Raw genomic sequence first — 18,264 nt, 5'->3', positions numbered from 1 at the left:
ATATGTTTTTATATAGTATAAATATATTTTGCACTAGTTGGAAGTACATAAATTAGTACTTGACTATATACCACTTTATTCTGTCAATAGTTTATTTGGCTATGTTTCATGTGAGTGAATAACAAATAAAAATTATAGGGCTGGGAAGGTGGCTCAGTGGTAGAGCGCTTGCCTTGCATGCATGAGGCCCTGGGTTCAATTTCTCAGCACCACATAAGCAAAAAGAAAAAAGCCGGAAGTGGCGCTGTGGCTCAAGTGGTAGAATGCTATGTTTGAGCTGAAGAGCTGAGGGACAGCGCCCACGCCCAGAGTTCAGGCCCCACGACCGGACCCCCCCCAAAAAATTATAATTTTCTATGTGGAGGAATGTCTTTTTATACCTCTTTCACCCTGCCCCTAGCACACGAACTCTATTACAGAAACTCTGGAAATGGTGCTTGTTGACTGAAAGAGGCTATCAGCAATGTAAAAATCCCCAAGAGTAGACCTCATTTTTCCTTTGAGTTCCTAGTTTTTTTGGTGTGACTTGCATAAGTAGTTTTGAAAGAAATAAAAAAAATTTAGTTTTTTTTCCATGTTGACAAAAATTAAATATTAAAGAATTTAAATATGAAATTAGCTATAAAATAAAAGTATGAAGATGGCTGTCTAATGAGAAGCTTAGTCTCAACTATGAAATTAAATATAAAATACCAATTAAATATGAAGATGATGGCTGTCTAATTTGAAGTTTAGTATCTGCATCTGCACGTGAAGAGGGAGGGCTAGGAAAAGACAGTGTGCTGTTTTCTCTTTACTAGGTCAGCCTGTGATAGCTGTCATTCATTCACAGCCTTCAGAGCAGCATACAGCGGGGTTAACTGTTCTTTAGAACTTCAGGTGGAGGTTGAGCGCTGCGATGCTCTGCTGCAGCTTCTCCTCATGTTTGGGTAGATGCTGAAAGCTGTGCTGGTTTGACTCTGCAGTCTAAGACTGTCACTATTGACAAGCTCTGCATCTGTTTCCGAAGTTGCCAGGGCCGTCTCCGATTTGTTGCTGAAAGGTTTCACATCTTTGGTTTTTGTGGCCCAGGCTGGGGAGTGCTTTTTCCTCTCTTTTGGGTCTTTGGGGGGTGACAAATCTTCCAGGGACCGCTGGGATGCAGACTGGAACCATTCGGAGTCACTGGTTGCAATTGTTTTTTGCGTTACAAAAGGGGAATTTCTGAGTCCTGTGCATGATTTTCTAGAGCCTTTTAGATCTGGGCAAGTAGCTGGATTTATTCTAGAAAAGAAATAAATATGTAAGTGTTTTAACCCAACGTCTAGCTTACTAGGTAGCTACTAGGTAGTGTATGAGGACTAGGAACAGGCCGCATTTTTTCTCTTCAGTGAGTTTGTCAACCTTTAAAAACTTTTCACCATCTTTATGACAGCAACCTAAGTCTTCATCTTGATTTTTTCTAGCACTGCTTAATCTTGTGTTTCTAAATTCCCAGAAGTTATGTTTATTTGAATATCAGGCCTGATCCCAGCCTTCCTGATTTAACGAATACTTAGCTACTTACCTACATACCTGTTTATTAGAATACATTCATTATGCATGCTATAAGACTTTCTTTTTCAGTCATTAACCAGGTCAGTAGCCCTAAGGAATGAGTTTACCCAAGAGAGGAAGAGATATTGGACAAGCATGATAGCTTATACACATAATCCCAAACTACTTGAGTGGTAGAGATTTGGAGGATCACAATTCCAAGCCAGCTCAGGCAATAAACAAACAAACAAACAAACCTCCATCTCAACGAAATAAACAGGGTAGTACACAGTGTAAGCCCACCTATGGAGTAGGTATAGGTAGGAGAATCACGGCCTGAGGGCAGCCTGGACAAAACTGTGAGCAGACCCTGTTTGAAAAGTACCAAAAGCAAAAAGGAACCAGGCATTCGTTACTCAAGTAGCAGAATGCCTGCCTAGCAAGCATTCGAGCCTGAGATCACTACCACACACAAAGGAATCAAAGAGTGAGAGCATCTGTACATTATTCTGAAGAAATAACAGAAGCAAGTTTGAATGCACCCGTGACATGTTCTGGATCTCACTGTGTCCACAGTAGGCTTGAACTTAACATCCTCTTGCCTCAGCCTTCCAAGGTGCTAGAATTACAGGCCTGTACCTTCCATAACTGACCATTACATATTTAGTTTTCAAAAGCAGCTTCCAACAGTATATGAGATATCCATTTTCTCTGCATCCTCAACGGCGTTTGGTAATGTTAATTTTACTTTGGCAGTGATACAGCTCATTGCATGTTTAAACATCTTTCCATATGGATAGGTACCATATGTAAATGTTCACTTCAGTAAAATGTCTATTCCTGCTTTTGCCTGTTTTCCAAATGAAATGCTTGAGTTGGGGAGTTTTTTTTTTTAAATCTAGGTACTAGTTTTTGTTCATGTTTGCTAGTGTTTTTGCCCATTTTTTATTTTGGTGAAATCCAGCTTATTCATTTTTCCTTTTATGAATTGTACTTTTAGTTTTAAGTATAAGAAATCTATTTTTTTGCCAGTCCTGGGGCTTAAACTGTCCCTGAGCCTCTCTGTGCTCAAGGCTAGCTCTCTACCACTTGAGCCACAGCACCAAGTTTGGCTTTTCTGTTTATGTAGTACTGAGGAATCGAACCCAGGGCTTTGTGCATGCTAGGCAAGCACTCTACCACTAGGCCACATTTCCAGCCCCTGTGATCCGTTTTGAATTAATATTTTTTTTTTTTAAGGTATGAGTTTAAGTAAAGCTTCCAAGTTTTTTGGACCTGTGAATGTCTAGTTGTTCCATAGGCTTTTGCTATAAAGCCATCTTTATACCATTGGATTGCTTTTGCATTTTTGTTAAAATCAGCTGAATATATTTGTATGGGCTATTTCTTGGATCCATTCATGTCTATTCTTAGGTCTATGCATCCTCCAAGACTACATTATATTACTGTGGTATGAAAGATCATAAAATCAGATAGGCTTGTTTCTACCATGTACTGTTTCTCAGAATTGTTACTGCTGGTATAGTGCCCTGGCATAGAAATTTTCAAATAATCTTGTTTATATCTATAAACAGCCTTGCTGAGATAGGCTTGGGGGTGGCTGGCTCAGTGGTGGGATACTTAGCTGCAGTCTGAGTTTGATTCCTAGCAGCACAAATGAATGAATGAATGAATGCGTGCAAGAATGATATAGAATTGTATTGACTTACTGATGTTGGATCTTGAAGTTGGTTTTGGGGTTGAATAGATTTTTTATCTGAGTTTTTTCTATTTGTCTAGGGCTTTCCATGATAGGGAGCAAATATTCCAATATTTCTGTAGTTTGAGCTATTTTTTTATCCCTGTAGATTGTTTTTTCGTCATCTGTCCAATTCATGCCAGTCTTTTTGCTTTGGGAAGCTGTACATTCTTTTACTTCGCTTTTGGAGTTGTGATGCGCATCTGGGGAACAACCACACATAGAAAAATAGAGACATTTGAACTACCTTTATTCAGCCATTCTATATTTATACAATTATCTACCATGGATTTCAATCTAAAAGTCTTTCCCATTGGACTTTATACTCTCAACTTTATACTTTAATAACAGTGGGCAGAAAAACAAATAACTAAATATTTAGTATTCAGATAACAGTAAAATTTATATTAAAATAAAGCTGTGGGGGAGGGGAATAGAGGATTCTTGGAGGATATATATTGATTTCCATTTTTAAAATGGCAGTAAGGGAGCTAGGGGCTGGTGGCTCAGACCTGTAATCCTAGCTACTCTGGGGGCTGAGATCTGAGGATAACAGTTCGAAGCCAGCCTGGGCAAGAAAGTCCATGAGAGTCTCATCTCCAATAAACTATTAAGAAAAAGCTGAAAGTAGTGATGTGGCTTAAATGGTAGAACACAGAAAGAAGCTCAGAGATAAGCATCCAGGCCCTGAGTTCAAGCCCCAGGACTGGCAAAAAAAAAAAGCCAGTAAGAGAAGACTTCCCTGTGAAGCTGATCATGCATTTGAGTTATGAAGTATGTCAAGAAAATATCAGAGGAAAGAACATTCTAGACGATAAACAGTAAGTGGAAAGGCCCTTCACTGAGGCAGCATCATGGCAGGGTGTTAAGCAGAATGAATGAAGGAACAAACTATGTAATCTGAAGGCCACTTGAATTCAACTCCCATGGGGGCTCCTCATTCACGGGAAGGATTTCCATTTCTATTGACTACGTAATGTGAAGGTTTGGAGATGGGGTGTGTGTTACAGTCTGAGATTTGCTTCTCACTGAGTTGAGGATGGACTAGAACAAGCAAAGATTTCCAGAGGGAGATCTTTTGGAAGGTATCTAGAGGCAACATAGGAGAATGGTTGGTAGTCTGGATCAGTAGGTGCAAATGGCTAGAAGGGTAAGAAGTGTGGTAGGGTCCTAGCTAACTTTTGAGGTCTTCTAAAGAAATGAATGTGAGATGAGAGAGTAAGAACAGAATCAATGGAGGCTCCAAAGCTTCTGAGCTGAGGGAATAGAAGGAGTTATGGGGAGGTTGTAGGACGAGTAAGTTAAAAGGGCATGCATGCCTTCTGTGTGTGTGTGTGTGTGTTGGTATTGCGGCTTGAACTCAGGGCCTACCATTCTCATTTGCCTTTTTCATTCAGGGCTAGTACCCTACCATTAGATCCACATCTTCAGCTCTGGCTTTTTGTGAGATGAGTCTTACAGACTTGGAACTATGATTCTCAGATCACAGCCTCCTGGTAAAAAACAATCTGATTTGTGGAGCTTGCTTTAAAATACTCCAGGAGAGCAGAATCTTGGACAACTACAGTCACAATATTCAATGTACTTAGGCGAAAATAGAACCAGGTAACTTGCGAGGATGGCTGGAGTTGGGAGAGACGGGACAATGAAGGAGTAACACTGCTCAAGATGCGTTGCGCTCATAAATTGATGTGTTGAATTGAAACTGCTTTGGACAATTACAGACAATAAAATAAACTAAAAATACTCTAGGAAAAATGTGGTGAGGAGAATAGAAATCAGAGTAGCAGGAAACTGATAAGGGTGGATGATGGATATCAGGGAACTCATTATTCTCTACTCTGCTTTTGTTTATGTTGGAAAACTTCCACAACAGTTTATTTTTAAAAAGGAATCGTCTGTTATTAAAAGGAAAATAAACAGAAGACTATAGCACTCACTGAGTTGAACTAAACCTGAAAGACGATGAAAGGGACAATGTATGACTACAATCTTTGGTGTCACTGGAAAATGCCATGACTTTATCTATCTGTAGTGTCTTCAGAAGCTATTCCCAGGCTACTCAGCCACAGAACACTTACTACATATATAGCTGTCACTAGGTTTGGCTTGACAAGTAAATCTGAAAAGAATAGCCCTTGTTTTCAATATACTAAAAGTCAAGATGAGAGAAGAACATAAAGGTGTCCATTAGGATTGATTTCTATAGGGAAAGAGCTTGCCAGTTAGCTTGTTTACCGGAACAGAGGGTAATGGATGAAGAAAGCTTTCTGAACTAAGTTGTATCTTGATGGTTGAGCAAGTCACTGAGTAGAAAGGAGGATAGTGATTAGGATGGAGGAGCGCAACTGGGAGATAACAGCTCTGGATGAGAGTGGCTCATCTATCAGGTAAGCATGCAGAAGGGGTCCAAAACTGAGGTCTTGCTTGAGATGATAATACTTTCAAGAGATTCTCTGAGATAGGCATGCTTTGTGACTGGTAGAAGCTTAATACAAATGTGTTTGCCATTGAATATTGGTGGGGCACTGAATTTGTTGGTTGGTCGTAGAGCTTGAACTCAAGGCCTGGTCACTGTCCCTGAGCTTCTTTTGCTCTAGGCTAGTGCCCTACCACGTTGAGCCACAGCTCTACATCTAGTTTTCTGATGGTCAACTGGAGATAAGAGTCTATAACAGCCTTTCCTGCCTGGGATGACTTTGAACAATGATCCTCAGATCTCAGCCTCCTGAGTAGCTAGGATTAAGGTATGAGCCACAGCACCCAGAAGGCCCTGAGAATTTTTGTTCAAGGAAACGGTATACCAGATCTGAGTTTTTAAAATCACACTGATAGGCAGGTGGATGGCAGGCAGGCCAAAGAGAGTGACAATAAGTTGGCTAGACAAGTTAGGAGGCAAATGCAGGAATTCAAGGGAGGCAACAAAGGTCTCAGGTAGAGCAGTGCATTCTGGTGGTGAGAGGAGGTTCAAGAGGATCTTTAGGTATGAACTAGATAAAGCTTCCAAATGTTAGATACCCTACAGGTGTGTAGAAATTCAATCGTGAGAAAGGACAAATTTCCTTGTGGAAGAAACTGGCTGTTAACAAAGATATGACATTTTAGAGAATAATGCCCACCTTAAATGCAATTATTATATGACAAGAGAATAACATCATATATGTATATACATATATCCTTTCTAAAAGTGCTTTGCTTTAGTAAAAAAAGAAAACTGCAGAATTTTTATGAGTATTTTTACCAAGATTCAACAAGACATTTCTCTATACAATAGTCAAGAAGAGATGGGAAGCAAACCTCAGAAAAGACAGGGAGGGCCTGAAAAGCCAATGTTTTCATTGAATAATCTTGTGGAGACAGATGTGGCACCACAACAACAACACTTTATAAAGCAAGCAAGTGAACAAAGGAAACTTATAACAAAAAACTTCATAGCAAAATTTTGTAAATATGACCCCTCTCAGCTTTTTCTCCTCCATTCTAAAACACATTCCAGTTACGCTGCTGCTGCCTGCAGCGTTGTTTCCCTGAACACCCTCTGATCAGAATCCCCAAGAATCTCTTATGTTGTAAATTTCACTAGTCAGCCTGCTTTGATCGGCCAATCAGAAGCCTCAGAAACAGCTGTTTACAAAAACAGCTCCCATCATTCAGGTTTTAAGATTTATTAATGATGTTACAGTATTTATTAAAAATATTAAACAATATTTTCTTTTTTTTAAAAAAAACCTGTTGGTTTGCATGTCTTCTCTATCCAACTGGAAGGCTGATTGCTCCCAGGACACTTCAGGGATGTCACTTTGAGACAGTTTTCATAAAAGTCAGTTCCATGGAACTCAAGTGCTGTCTGGATGGGCGTCCTATAGGTTTTCAACAAGTGTCTTTCTTGGTCTTTGCTAAGACTCTTTATCATGCTTTTGGAGCTGAAAGAAATTGAAGACTCTGAGGTCAGTGTCGGCAGGGTTGTGCTCATGCAAAGAGCATATAATTCCATGTTCTATTTGTATGTTAACTCTCAGGGTGTGCATCTACTTAGAGTTCTCCCCAGTCCTGTGATATAGGACAGGGTGGCCACTGCGATTCCCATTTTACTGAAGGGGAATGGAACACATGAGTGTTAGAGACAGCAGCAAGTCCTAAAGTTTCCCCTTTTAACTCCAGTATGTTTTCTTCCTTCTTTTTCGTAAGGATACTGGAGTTTGCACTCAGGGCATTATTCTTGCTGAACAAGAGCCTTACGACTTAAGTCAGATCCTCAGCTTAGCTTTGCCACTTGATTTATATCTCTAGCTTTTTTAGTTTTCATCACTTTGTTTTTTTTCCCTAGAGTCTTGCCTTTTTGTTGGGGGGAGGGGTGCAGCTGGCCTGGATTGCAGTCCTCTTATTTACATTTCTTGCGTAGTTAGGATGATAGGCACAGCTTTTTTTTTTTTTTTGATTGAGATGAGAAGGGGGATCTTCTAATTTTTCCTGGGCTGGCCTCAATCCTCTCAATACTAGCCTCCTGAGTAGCTAGGATTATAGGCCCAGCTTAACTCTGGTACTTTTTCTATTACTTTCTCTTATCTTGATATAACATTGGATTTCTTCCCATATGACATTCTAAATAGCTTAAAAATAAATCTCCTCTTTAGAATGGTATATCTAGATCCAAAGTATGGGTGTGCCTAGTGCTGCCTCCAATACTGCTCTTGTCCCTAATTTTTTAGATTTAGGGGGCTAAAAGAGTCCCATCTTTTGATAAGAACCACTTCATTCAACAGAAACCAAACTCTTAGGATAGAAGCCAACTTCAGTGCAATTCTCAAGCGCCATAGGGATCTATTTACACACGGCTCAGATCGTTATTTGGATCTATTTACACACGGTTCAGATCGTTATTTATACCCATGTGCCTGAGAACAAAGAACCTTGCCAAGTATGACAGAGAGACATAATAATGACTGGTTCAGACAGAATCACAAATGAATTGAAAAATTCATTTTTCAGTTTTTAGGTGCTAGTTTTATCCCTTCATGGCCAATGTTTGAGACTGCTATAAGACCTAAATGTTTTGTTGCTGGCCATTCATGCATTCTAAAGTGCTACGTAAATTATGCCAGAAAGTCTTCTATTTTGTCATCCAAGCTATGTGAGAGGCTGAGATTGGGAGGATCATGGTTTCAGGCAGCCAAGGCAGAAAGGTCCAGGGACTTTCTCAATGGAAGAAACTGTACCTGACGGAAGTATTGGATATCCCTGCTATGACAGGGAGCATCAAATAGGTGGATCACATTCCAGGCAAGAACCCAGGCAGGAAGAGAGATTCTATCTCATAAATAATCACCATGAAAAAGGTCTGGAGGTATGGCTCAGTGGTAGAGTGCCCACCAAGCAATCCCAAAGCTCTGAATTCAAACCTTCATACAACCAGAAATAAGAAAGAAATAGAGACTCGCTATGTAATGACTAATTCATATATCTGTAGCTCTTAAGGTATCCACTAGGGATGATTTGAGGGTATTGAAATGTCAGAACCCAACAAAATGCATCTATGGGTATATTTACATAGAAAAGTAACCTAGACACAGATAACGTAGACTGTAAAGAGATAGTCAACTAGCAAATGGTTGTTAAAAAGAAGTCATTTTAACTGATGCTTTAATTTTAAAAAATATTATAATACAGAAGAAAATAGAGTAAGTAGTCTGGTAGAAGAAATCATATGCTGCTCTCTTACCTCAAATATGTTTTTAGGAGACAATTAGAGGCTTTTCTAGCTGTTCTTGCTAAAAAAAAAAAAAGAGAGAGAGAACATGCCATAAAATATCTGCAGTTTAAAAATCAACAACACTTATTGTTATCTTGTTGACAATTGTTTTAGTCATGAACTTAATGGTTAGCTGAGTCAAGCTTATTTTTAGTTGGCATAGTATTGTCTTAGTCACATACATGAAATACATAGTACCTATCTCTTATTTTATCTTCATTTTTTTTTTTTTTTTTTGTACGTTGTAGGGCTTGGACTCAGGGCCTGGGCGCTGTCCTCAAGCTCTTTTGCTCAATGCTGGTTCTGTACTACTTTGAGCCACAGTGCCACTTTTTTTTTTTTTGGTGGTTAATTGGAGATAAGAGTCTCCTAGACTTTCCTCCTGGGGAAGACCCTCAGATCTCAGCCTCCTGAGTAGCTAGGATTACAGCTGTGAGCCACTGGCATCTGGCTTATATCTCTTTTAATTAAACATTTTCTACTGAGGAATAGAAATACCCATCTAGTAACTCAATCAATGAAAACTGAATCCAGTATGCTATGATCTGTGGAGGATGTCTACATGAACATTAAAGTGACGAACTTTTTAGAAAGCCAATCTAGGATGCAGATATATCAAAATAAGTAAAAAAGGATAATGTGTTCTAAGTAATTATACATAAATATTATTTTAATTTAAAATAGTTCAAACTTATGTATTATTTGCTTTGCCTATAAATGTATATGTATATTATTAATTAAGCAAAACAATAGGACTAGTTAACAGAAGCAATCATTAAAGTAGAACAAAGTAAACAATATATGTGAGAAAATTCTTATATTTCTTCTGATACAGATTTTAACTCTTTGTGATTCAGATTTTGTAAGCTACAGTATTGCATAATTCAGATATACAAGACCTTTTAAATGGTGAATATAAATACAGAAGAGCTAATTAAACTGATGTTATATATATGACAAATTAACAATGACATGTTGCTTTCAGGTTGTTTTTTTCTGTTTCCTTTTCCAATAATATCTCAGAAGTCTACTTTTCTTCCTTTTTTATGTTTTCTTCTTTTTTGTGTTGTTACTGGGGCTTGAACTCAGGACTGAGGTGCTGTTCTTTAGCTTTTTTGCACAAGGCTGCTGTTCTACCACTTGAGCCACAGGCCCACTTCCAGCTCTTGGGTGAGTTAATTGGAGATAAAAGTTTCTCAGGCTTTTCTGCCAAGGCTGGCTTCAAACTTCAATCCTCAGATTTCAGACTCGTGAACAGCAAAGATTACAGGCATGAGCTAAAGCACCCAGCACCACATACTTTTCCTTATTTATTTCCCTAAGTAGTTTTATGTGTCGTTCTACTTGCCATTAAAATAACATAGACATTTATTTATTCCTCCCCACTCAGGTTGAACTGGTTTGACCCACTACTAATGTAATACCACTGACACTAGATCTCTTTCATTATCTGGATTCTTAGAGCACACTCACTGGGTACAGAAATCAGAAAAGTTGATAGGCCATATATTCGGACTGGTTTTCCCTATGTATTTCTATAACTAGAAAGAAAAATAAGTATTACGTTTCAGAATTTCTGAGAAGGTGAATTACTTGACTACCTGATTTTTTTATTTTCACTTTTTTTTAGCCTACCTTCTTAGTTATACAAGGAAGATTTCATTGTTACATTTCTAGACATGTTTAAAATATATTCCACTCACTTGATGACCTGATTTTAAAGTGACATCACAGTTCCTTAGATGTGGATCTTGATCTATGACATTTTATTCTATGGCTCTCACTCAGAGGGTATTCCTGTTTTACTCACCCAAACTTTGATTAGGCAATGGTCTTCTGAAAAAATTAATAATACAGTCATCTAACCTTGCATCTAGAAAAGATGGTGAAACATCATAATACCATAAAGGTAACTTGTTTATTGATGTTTCTTAGTTTTCATAGTACTTTAAAATAAAAATGCTAACAATGTGTAGTTGTTTAGCTGGATGGAATTAATATAAACAGTCTTCAAATACAAATATTTGTTATGAATATGCATAACTTGTGGGCTAATAATCCTCATTCTGGGATTTTATCAGGAGATATAATTCAGAATGTAGGCAAATGGGAATTTCGCTGTTTTCATTGTTCGTAATTGCTGAAGTTAGAAGTAAAAGTTTACAATGAAGTAGCTGAGAAAGATTCATTAATAGAGTGGAGTGGCTTACTGCCACTTATTTGCATGTAAAAAGGTGTATAATGTTCTGTAATTTTAAATGAAAAAGAAGGGTGCACAATAACAAGACAATTTTGTGACCATTAACATTTGAATTATTCTTCTAAATCTATATATGTGTTTTTTGACAAACAATGTAAAATAGTTTAAAATGTGCTTTTGAGGTAACTTTAGTAATCTTTAATTTTTAACAGTAAAACTTTTCACAAAGTCATGTATAAAAATTACCTATTAAAAAGTGGCTGAATTGCTTGGTTGATCACTATCAGACAAGTAAAGTTCAAGTAAAGCTCAAGTTAATTAACCATCTTAATTAGAACAGAATCTCCCCTTGGTTGTGGTTTTATTTCCATTTATATTTTTAAATTATCCTGCTGTTTCATAGAACAAATGAATCTATATAAATGTATATATAATCAGTATACATATATATATGTATACTGATATATACATATATATATAATATATATATGTATACTGATATATACATATATATATATACTGATATATACATATATATAATACATATATATATGTGACATAAATGCACAGCAAGTTATATGCATACAAAATTAAATAATTTTTAGGCAGAATAAAAAACTGCTGAAATTATATGATTTTTTCCAAGGAACCTAATTAAAGATGAGCTAAAAGAAATAAAGAAAAAAATACCAGAAGGCCAGGCATGTTGGTTCACTCCTGTAATCACAGCTACATAACCTTTCTACCTACATAGAAAGATGCCAGCACTGGGCAAACACATGAGACTCTATCTAACTAAGCATGAAGGTCTAGGAGTGAGACACAAAGTGGTAGAGGGCTTGCCTAGAAGAGTGAGGCCCTAAGTTCAAACACCCTATTACCAAAACAATAACGACGAAACCTAAATACCAGAAACCTTAGGGAGTCAGTTAAAGAGACACACCACGCAGCATGGGCATCATATGGAAAGTGAACGATCTGACTTGACTGGGGGCAGGAGGGAAAACCTGGGAAGGAATGACATTGTCCAAGAAGAAATGAACTCTTTACTCCACTAAGGTAACGGTAACCCCCTTATAGTATCTTTATAATAACAATTTTTTAAACTGCAAAAAATACCCTCAATAAAATTTTAGAGAATTGCCTTAGAAAAAAAAAAAGAAAAGTATATGGTGAATTTCTTTCCTGTGATCATATACCATTAACTATGCGATGAGAGAAATAAGGTGATTTTGTTTTTGTTATTCTTTTTTTATTTTTATTTTTTGCTCTGTGTGTGTGTGTGTGTGTGTGCGCGCGTGTGTGCGCGTGCATGCGTGCTGGTTCTGAGGCCTGAACTCAGGTCCTGGGTGCTATCCCTGAGATTTTTTTTTGCTCCAGTTTAGTGCTCTACCACTTGAGCCACAGCCCCACTTCCAGCTTTCTGATGGTTAATGGAGAAAAGGATCTCACAGACTTTTGTACTTGGGGTGGCTCCGAAGCTCAGCCCTCAGAGATCTCTGCCTCCTGAGTAGCTAAGGTTGACAGGTGTGAGCGACCAACACCTGTCTTAAGATAGTTTGAATACTTGAATTCCCTCTATTTTTTTAAAACTCTTACAGTACATTGGGGCTATGCTTCCCCCATGTAGGCCATTACCCGTCCCTCTCTGTTTCCTGGGAACCCTGTGTCCATACAGCATTGCCCCTGTGACACGGGCTTGGCCGCATGCTTTTCTTCTCTGACTAAGAACTGAGCTCCTGAGGCAAGACCCGGCCTTCATCACGACTCCTTCATCCCCTAGCTGCAAGTGCAGTGGCAGAGCCCCAGGCCCCGCAGCCTGCGAAGGGAGTGACTTGCTTCCAGAGAGGGAGAAGCAAAGCCTTACCTTTTTTGTCAGAGGCGGCTTCTCCCCGTCTCTGATGCTTGTTTTCTTCTCCATAAACCTAACGGAACCGAGAAAACAAGGCTGTGCCCGAAATGTGCAAATGAGACACATTTCTTACATGGCTTATGGGCATGATTTATGGCTTTCAAGGAACACTTCTCGCTTTACTACTCTGGCCAAACAATACTAGGCACATCGGATCTCCAGTGTCTGATCACACTACTTGCCTACCGTTAGTGAACAGAAGCTGTGCTACCGTGTGTGCTTAAAACTGTTCCCACTTGAGCCAGGCGCCTATAATCCTAGCTACTCAGGAGGCTGAGATCTGAGGATCACAGTTTGAAGCTAGCCCGGACAGAAAAGTCTGTGAGACGCTTATCTCCAAGAAACTACTCAGAAAAAGCACCATGGCTCAAGTGGTAGAGCTCTGGCCTTGAGCAAAAAGAGGCTCAGGGCTCGTGCCCAGGCACGATTCTTCACAGCAATTCTTATATAGAACTTAGAAAGAGACAAAATATATCACATTTATTTCAATTAGAAATGAAAAATGTAAAAAGAAAAGTGTGGAATGGTGAAAATACATAAAATTGTATAGAAAAAAATCTATGAACATTGAAAAATTGTGCCCATACACAAATGATGAAAAAAATATTTTTTATGATGTTTGTAAAGAAATCTGGAACAAGGAAGAGCCATCATCATGACCCATGGGTTAAAAGACACTAATCATGGGTAGCCTACAGATCATTATGTGACCCTGAAAGCAATTTAAATGTTTCAGAGCTTCTGTTACTTTACTTGTAATATTAAGAATTTTCCAGAAAAGATCCGAGGATGAAACAAAGAATTTAAAGCATTTTTGCAACTTGTCACATAAATTTGCATATAAACTTGCCAACTTGTAAATAAGCTCAATACAAGCACTATGAAACAGACTTACCAATGGGTCTGATAGCATACTTCTGTAGCCCCAATTACTCAGGAGGCTGAGGAAATAGGATCATTTGGTTCCAAGAGTTTGAGACCAGGGTGGGCAATATGTTTATCACCTTACACTTCCGGCCTTAATTAATTAGGTTCCCAAGGAAGCTAATTAAAGATTTCATTTTTTCCCTCAGTTCTTATTTATTTCTTCTTGAGATCATGGGTGCATCTGGTAAGATTCCTCAAATGCTTTTAGAATAAGTATAAGTGAAATTTAAATATGGCAGCTTTTAGAACCTGCTTCTCACATGTCAAGGACTTTTGAGTTTTTATAAATAGCAGTTAATATGAACCAAAAAGATGTTCATTAATAACCTTTCTTTGGGGGAAAATAGGGTATAAAAAGTATAAGGGAAAAGAACTTGCCCTTTTCTTACACTTACTTTTTTTTTCAAAACGTTTAAGAGGATTAATAAATAGTCACCTCTTTTGTGGCATTTTGGCAGCTTGCCATCGCAGTGTTCCTTTCCTTCTTTGTTTTCAGATGTTTTTTCTTGTTTGTTACCTAGGTAAAAGAATCCTGTTTAACCATCACATCAAGGACTGTACATGTACATGTACAGTCTTGGATTCCCACCCAGAAGGAATGTTCCTTTTCCTTCTGAGGGAAACCAAGCGCCCTAGAAGTCACACACAAAGCAAACCAAAGAGTAATTAAAAGATGATGAAGACTTAGTCAATATGTCACCATGACTGGAGATGTCAAACATATACACAATGAAATTCCACAATTCTTGCTTGATCTGATCCCTAGCACCCCTCAAATTCTTTCCCCAAGTTATTTTGGTTTGATGAGTGATACATGCTTGTTCTAGCTTATTTTTGGTGCCATTTCTTGGGCTTGAACTCAGGGCAAGGGAAGTGGAGATGACTTTCAGACCCATGAGTGAAAAAAATGAAAGTAATGAGCCACTAAGGTTTTGAGGCTGTTAACACCCTAGTATAGCTTTGGCTTCCTTCCTGGCTTCCTTAATGACTACATCTTCATCTTAGTAACTCCATCCCAAACTACAATCATCATAGAAACTCTCATGCTTTAATTTTCTCTTAAGGAATTTGTCCTAACCTAACACCATCATATAGTCTACTTATTTGTTTGTTTATTGTGTGTTTTTCCTAAGCAGATGATAAGATTACAGAGGGAAAGATTTTTCTCATTTTGTTCACTGCTCTCTCCCTAGCATCTAGACAGTGCCTGATACATAGTTGGAGCCCATTATGGAGCTGAATAGTAAATGTGCAGGTGAATAAATAAATAGGAGACTAGAAGTCAGGTGAGGCTACCATCTCTGTCAATACCAAGGGGTGTGACTTTTAAGAAGTAACTTAATCTGTCTGGATCTTAATAATCTCATCTATAAAGGAAGATGTTAGAATAAAAAAAACCCTTAAGATTAGAAAAGACTATGATTTAAAGATATGCACAAGTCAATAAAACAGTTATATAATTATAATGATGTAATTGCCAACCTTTTAATTCCCTGACAATTAGCAATAAGCAATAAGCGTACCCATCCCAAAGCAAAAATCTTTCAATCCTACCTGTGAAGTTAGCTGGAGAAGGTAAGTTTCACAATCATTGGAGTCAGAACTGTCTGAACCTCGGCTACTAAAACAAAACAATAATAATTTTAGTTATCAGAATGTTTTAGTGGCATCTAAGGTCATTGTTTTTAATGGCCAGATAATTCTAATGACCAGAAGTGACTTTACCAAGATGATTTGGTGTTCAATGCCTCTAGATAGTCTGGAAATCTAGTTTTGTGGTTGTTGTTATTAAGCATGTAACTGGAATATAAGCTATATTCATTACTTGGGAGAAAATGGTAACTGGCATATAATAGGACTCAAAAAAAAGAAATGCTATATATCTTGGGAGTTTCCTAGTTCTCACGGGTATCTATAACTCTTAAGCTTAGTTTATTTTTACATCATTACATTTTCATTCAGCTAAAAGACAATGCAGCATCATCTAAAACAACACTTCAAGAGAAGAGACTCAGCCAGATGAGACAGAACATGCCTGTAGTTCCAGCATTTGGAAGATTGAACAAGAAGATTGTGAGTTCAAGGCTGGCCTGGGCTACCGTCGTGAGTATAAGGCTAGCCTGGGTTATATAATGAACAGAAATAAATTAAGAAAGAAAAAGAAAGACAAAAATGAAAAGAAAATGAAAGACAATCTACCTCCAATTGTCATTTAATGCAGTGATAAGAAAATACTATTTGCTTGAAAGGAAATCAATGAAAAAATATTTCTGAGATTTGGTCTCTATACATAAACTAATAGAAGGCATATGCAAGAAGTAAGTCTTAAAACCAATCTAAGTGTCAGGTAGATTCAGAAATTAAGTAAGAAACCTTAAAGCCAGGTGCTGGAAGCTCATTCTTGTAACTTAGCTACTTGGAGGAGTGAAGATAGAAGGATCAACGTTTGAAGGCAAGGCAGAAAAGTTCATGAAACCTCTTTTCAACCCATAGATAGGTAAAATAGCATGCATCTGTGTTGTCACCAGCTACATTATATCTGGAGGATGGTGGTTCAAGACCAGCCAACGCAGAAAAGTCTTAGAGATGCCCTCTCAACAGAAGAAAGCTGGGCAGTGGCGTGCGCCTGTGATCCCAGAAATAACAAGGCCCAAAGTAGGCAGATTGCCCCTTAGCCATGCACTAGACAGGAAATGAGATGCTTTGTTAAACAACAACAACAAAAACAACAACAACACACCATAAAACAATACACCATAAAACAATAAAACAACAATACACCATAAAAACACGGCAGGAGGAAAGCATGACTCAGTGTTAGAGTACCTGCCTAGCACTTGGGAGGCCCTGGGTTCAAAACGCAATACCACTACCACAAAAGAAAAAACCACAATTGCAAAAGTAAGGAAAGAAAGAAGGAAAGCAAGCAAGCAAGCAAGCAAGCAAGCAAGCAAGCAAGAAAGAATGAACCATAAGAAAGCCAGGCTTGGTGCCTCATGTTTATAATCCCAGCTATACAGGAAGCTGAGAACTGAGGGTGGTGGCTCAAAGCCACCATGGCTGTAGACTATAAGACTCTAATCTCCAACTCACCAGAGAGAATATAGAAATAGAGGTGTGATCAAGGGGAGAGCCATGAGCAGAAAAAGCAGAGCAAGAGCATGAGGCCCTGAGTTCAAGCCCCAATACCAGGACAAAATTAAAAGGACCGTGAGGCTATTACTAACAGTTGTATACCACACTATGAATAACTTAGAATAAATGTATGAATTCTAGAAACACATAACTTGAGAAGTTAATGAAAATAAAACAACAGTTTGAATAGATCTCTTATTAATAGGGAGATTTAATTTGTAATAAAAAAAAACCCTTTCAGCACCAAATGTCTCCAATATTGAGTTCTACCAGATTAAAGATGTCAAACGCAGCTGGGCATTGGTAGCTCACACCTGTAATCCCAGCTATTCAGGAGGCTAAGATCTGAGGATCTTGAAGCCTGTGAGACTCTTCTCTCCAATTAACTGATTAAAAGCTGGAAGTAGAGCTTAAGCTCAAGAGGTAGAGTGCTAGCCTTGAGAAAAAAATGCTTAGGGAAAGCACCCAGACTCTGAATTCAAACCCCAGTACCAGCTCACATGCACAAAAATCCTTAACAAAATTCTAGCCAACAAAATTCACCAGCACATTGAAAGGTCATTCACCAGGAGGCAGACACAGGGAGAATCATGGTTTGAGCTACATGAGCAAAAGTTCATGAGAAGCCATTCTCAACTAATAAAAAGCTGGGCAGAGTAATATGCTCCTGTCGTCCTCACTATGATAGGAAGTCTATGTTTCCAGTCTGGCCAGACATAAATATGAGACGTTATTCAAAAACTAAAGCTAATATGGTTTGGGATGTGACTTCAGTGGTAGAAAACCTACCTAATTAGCATAAGGTCTTGACTTCAAACCTCAGTACACTAAATAGATAAATGAAATAAATGAATGGATAAATAAATGAATAAATAAATGAAAGAAAGAGAGAGAGGAAGTGACAATGACATTCTAGTAAAGAACATAGTAAAACAAACTTAACAAAAAAATGACTTACATGATCTTGCCTTACCTAGACTCTAGATCCAAGGAATTTTCTATGACAGAAGTATCTGAATCTTCAGGGCCTTTTTCCAAGCTTATATGCTTCTCCATTTCCTCTAATTCTTTCAGACACTGATAGTACT

At 38.1% G+C, this 18,264-nt stretch overlaps 1 protein-coding gene across 1 annotated transcript in view; it reads right to left on the bottom strand.

The window, feature by feature from the left end:
* Positions 1-875: 875 nt before the first annotated feature.
* Positions 876-18,264, bottom strand: part of Agbl3 (AGBL carboxypeptidase 3) — a 39,970-nt gene continuing 22,581 nt past the window's right edge. Inside the window, exons 10-16 of the mRNA XM_042670123.1 lie at positions 18,150-18,262; positions 15,596-15,662; positions 14,478-14,546; positions 13,070-13,127; positions 10,813-10,875; positions 3,225-3,456; positions 876-1,263 (exon numbers count right to left, since the gene is read on the bottom strand). Coding sequence (XP_042526057.1) covers positions 876-1,263; positions 3,225-3,456; positions 10,813-10,875; positions 13,070-13,127; positions 14,478-14,546; positions 15,596-15,662; positions 18,150-18,262 — 990 coding nt within the window. The remainder of the gene's footprint in view (positions 1,264-3,224; positions 3,457-10,812; positions 10,876-13,069; positions 13,128-14,477; positions 14,547-15,595; positions 15,663-18,149; positions 18,263-18,264) is intronic.

Source organism: Dipodomys spectabilis, unplaced genomic scaffold (assembly GCF_019054845.1).
Source record: "Dipodomys spectabilis isolate Male_0828 unplaced genomic scaffold, ASM1905484v1 ptg000519l, whole genome shotgun sequence".
NCBI classification, from domain to species: domain Eukaryota; kingdom Metazoa; phylum Chordata; class Mammalia; order Rodentia; family Heteromyidae; genus Dipodomys; species Dipodomys spectabilis.
The sequence above is the reverse complement of the archived record's forward strand: the minus strand, read 5'-3'. Positions and strand labels throughout refer to the sequence as shown.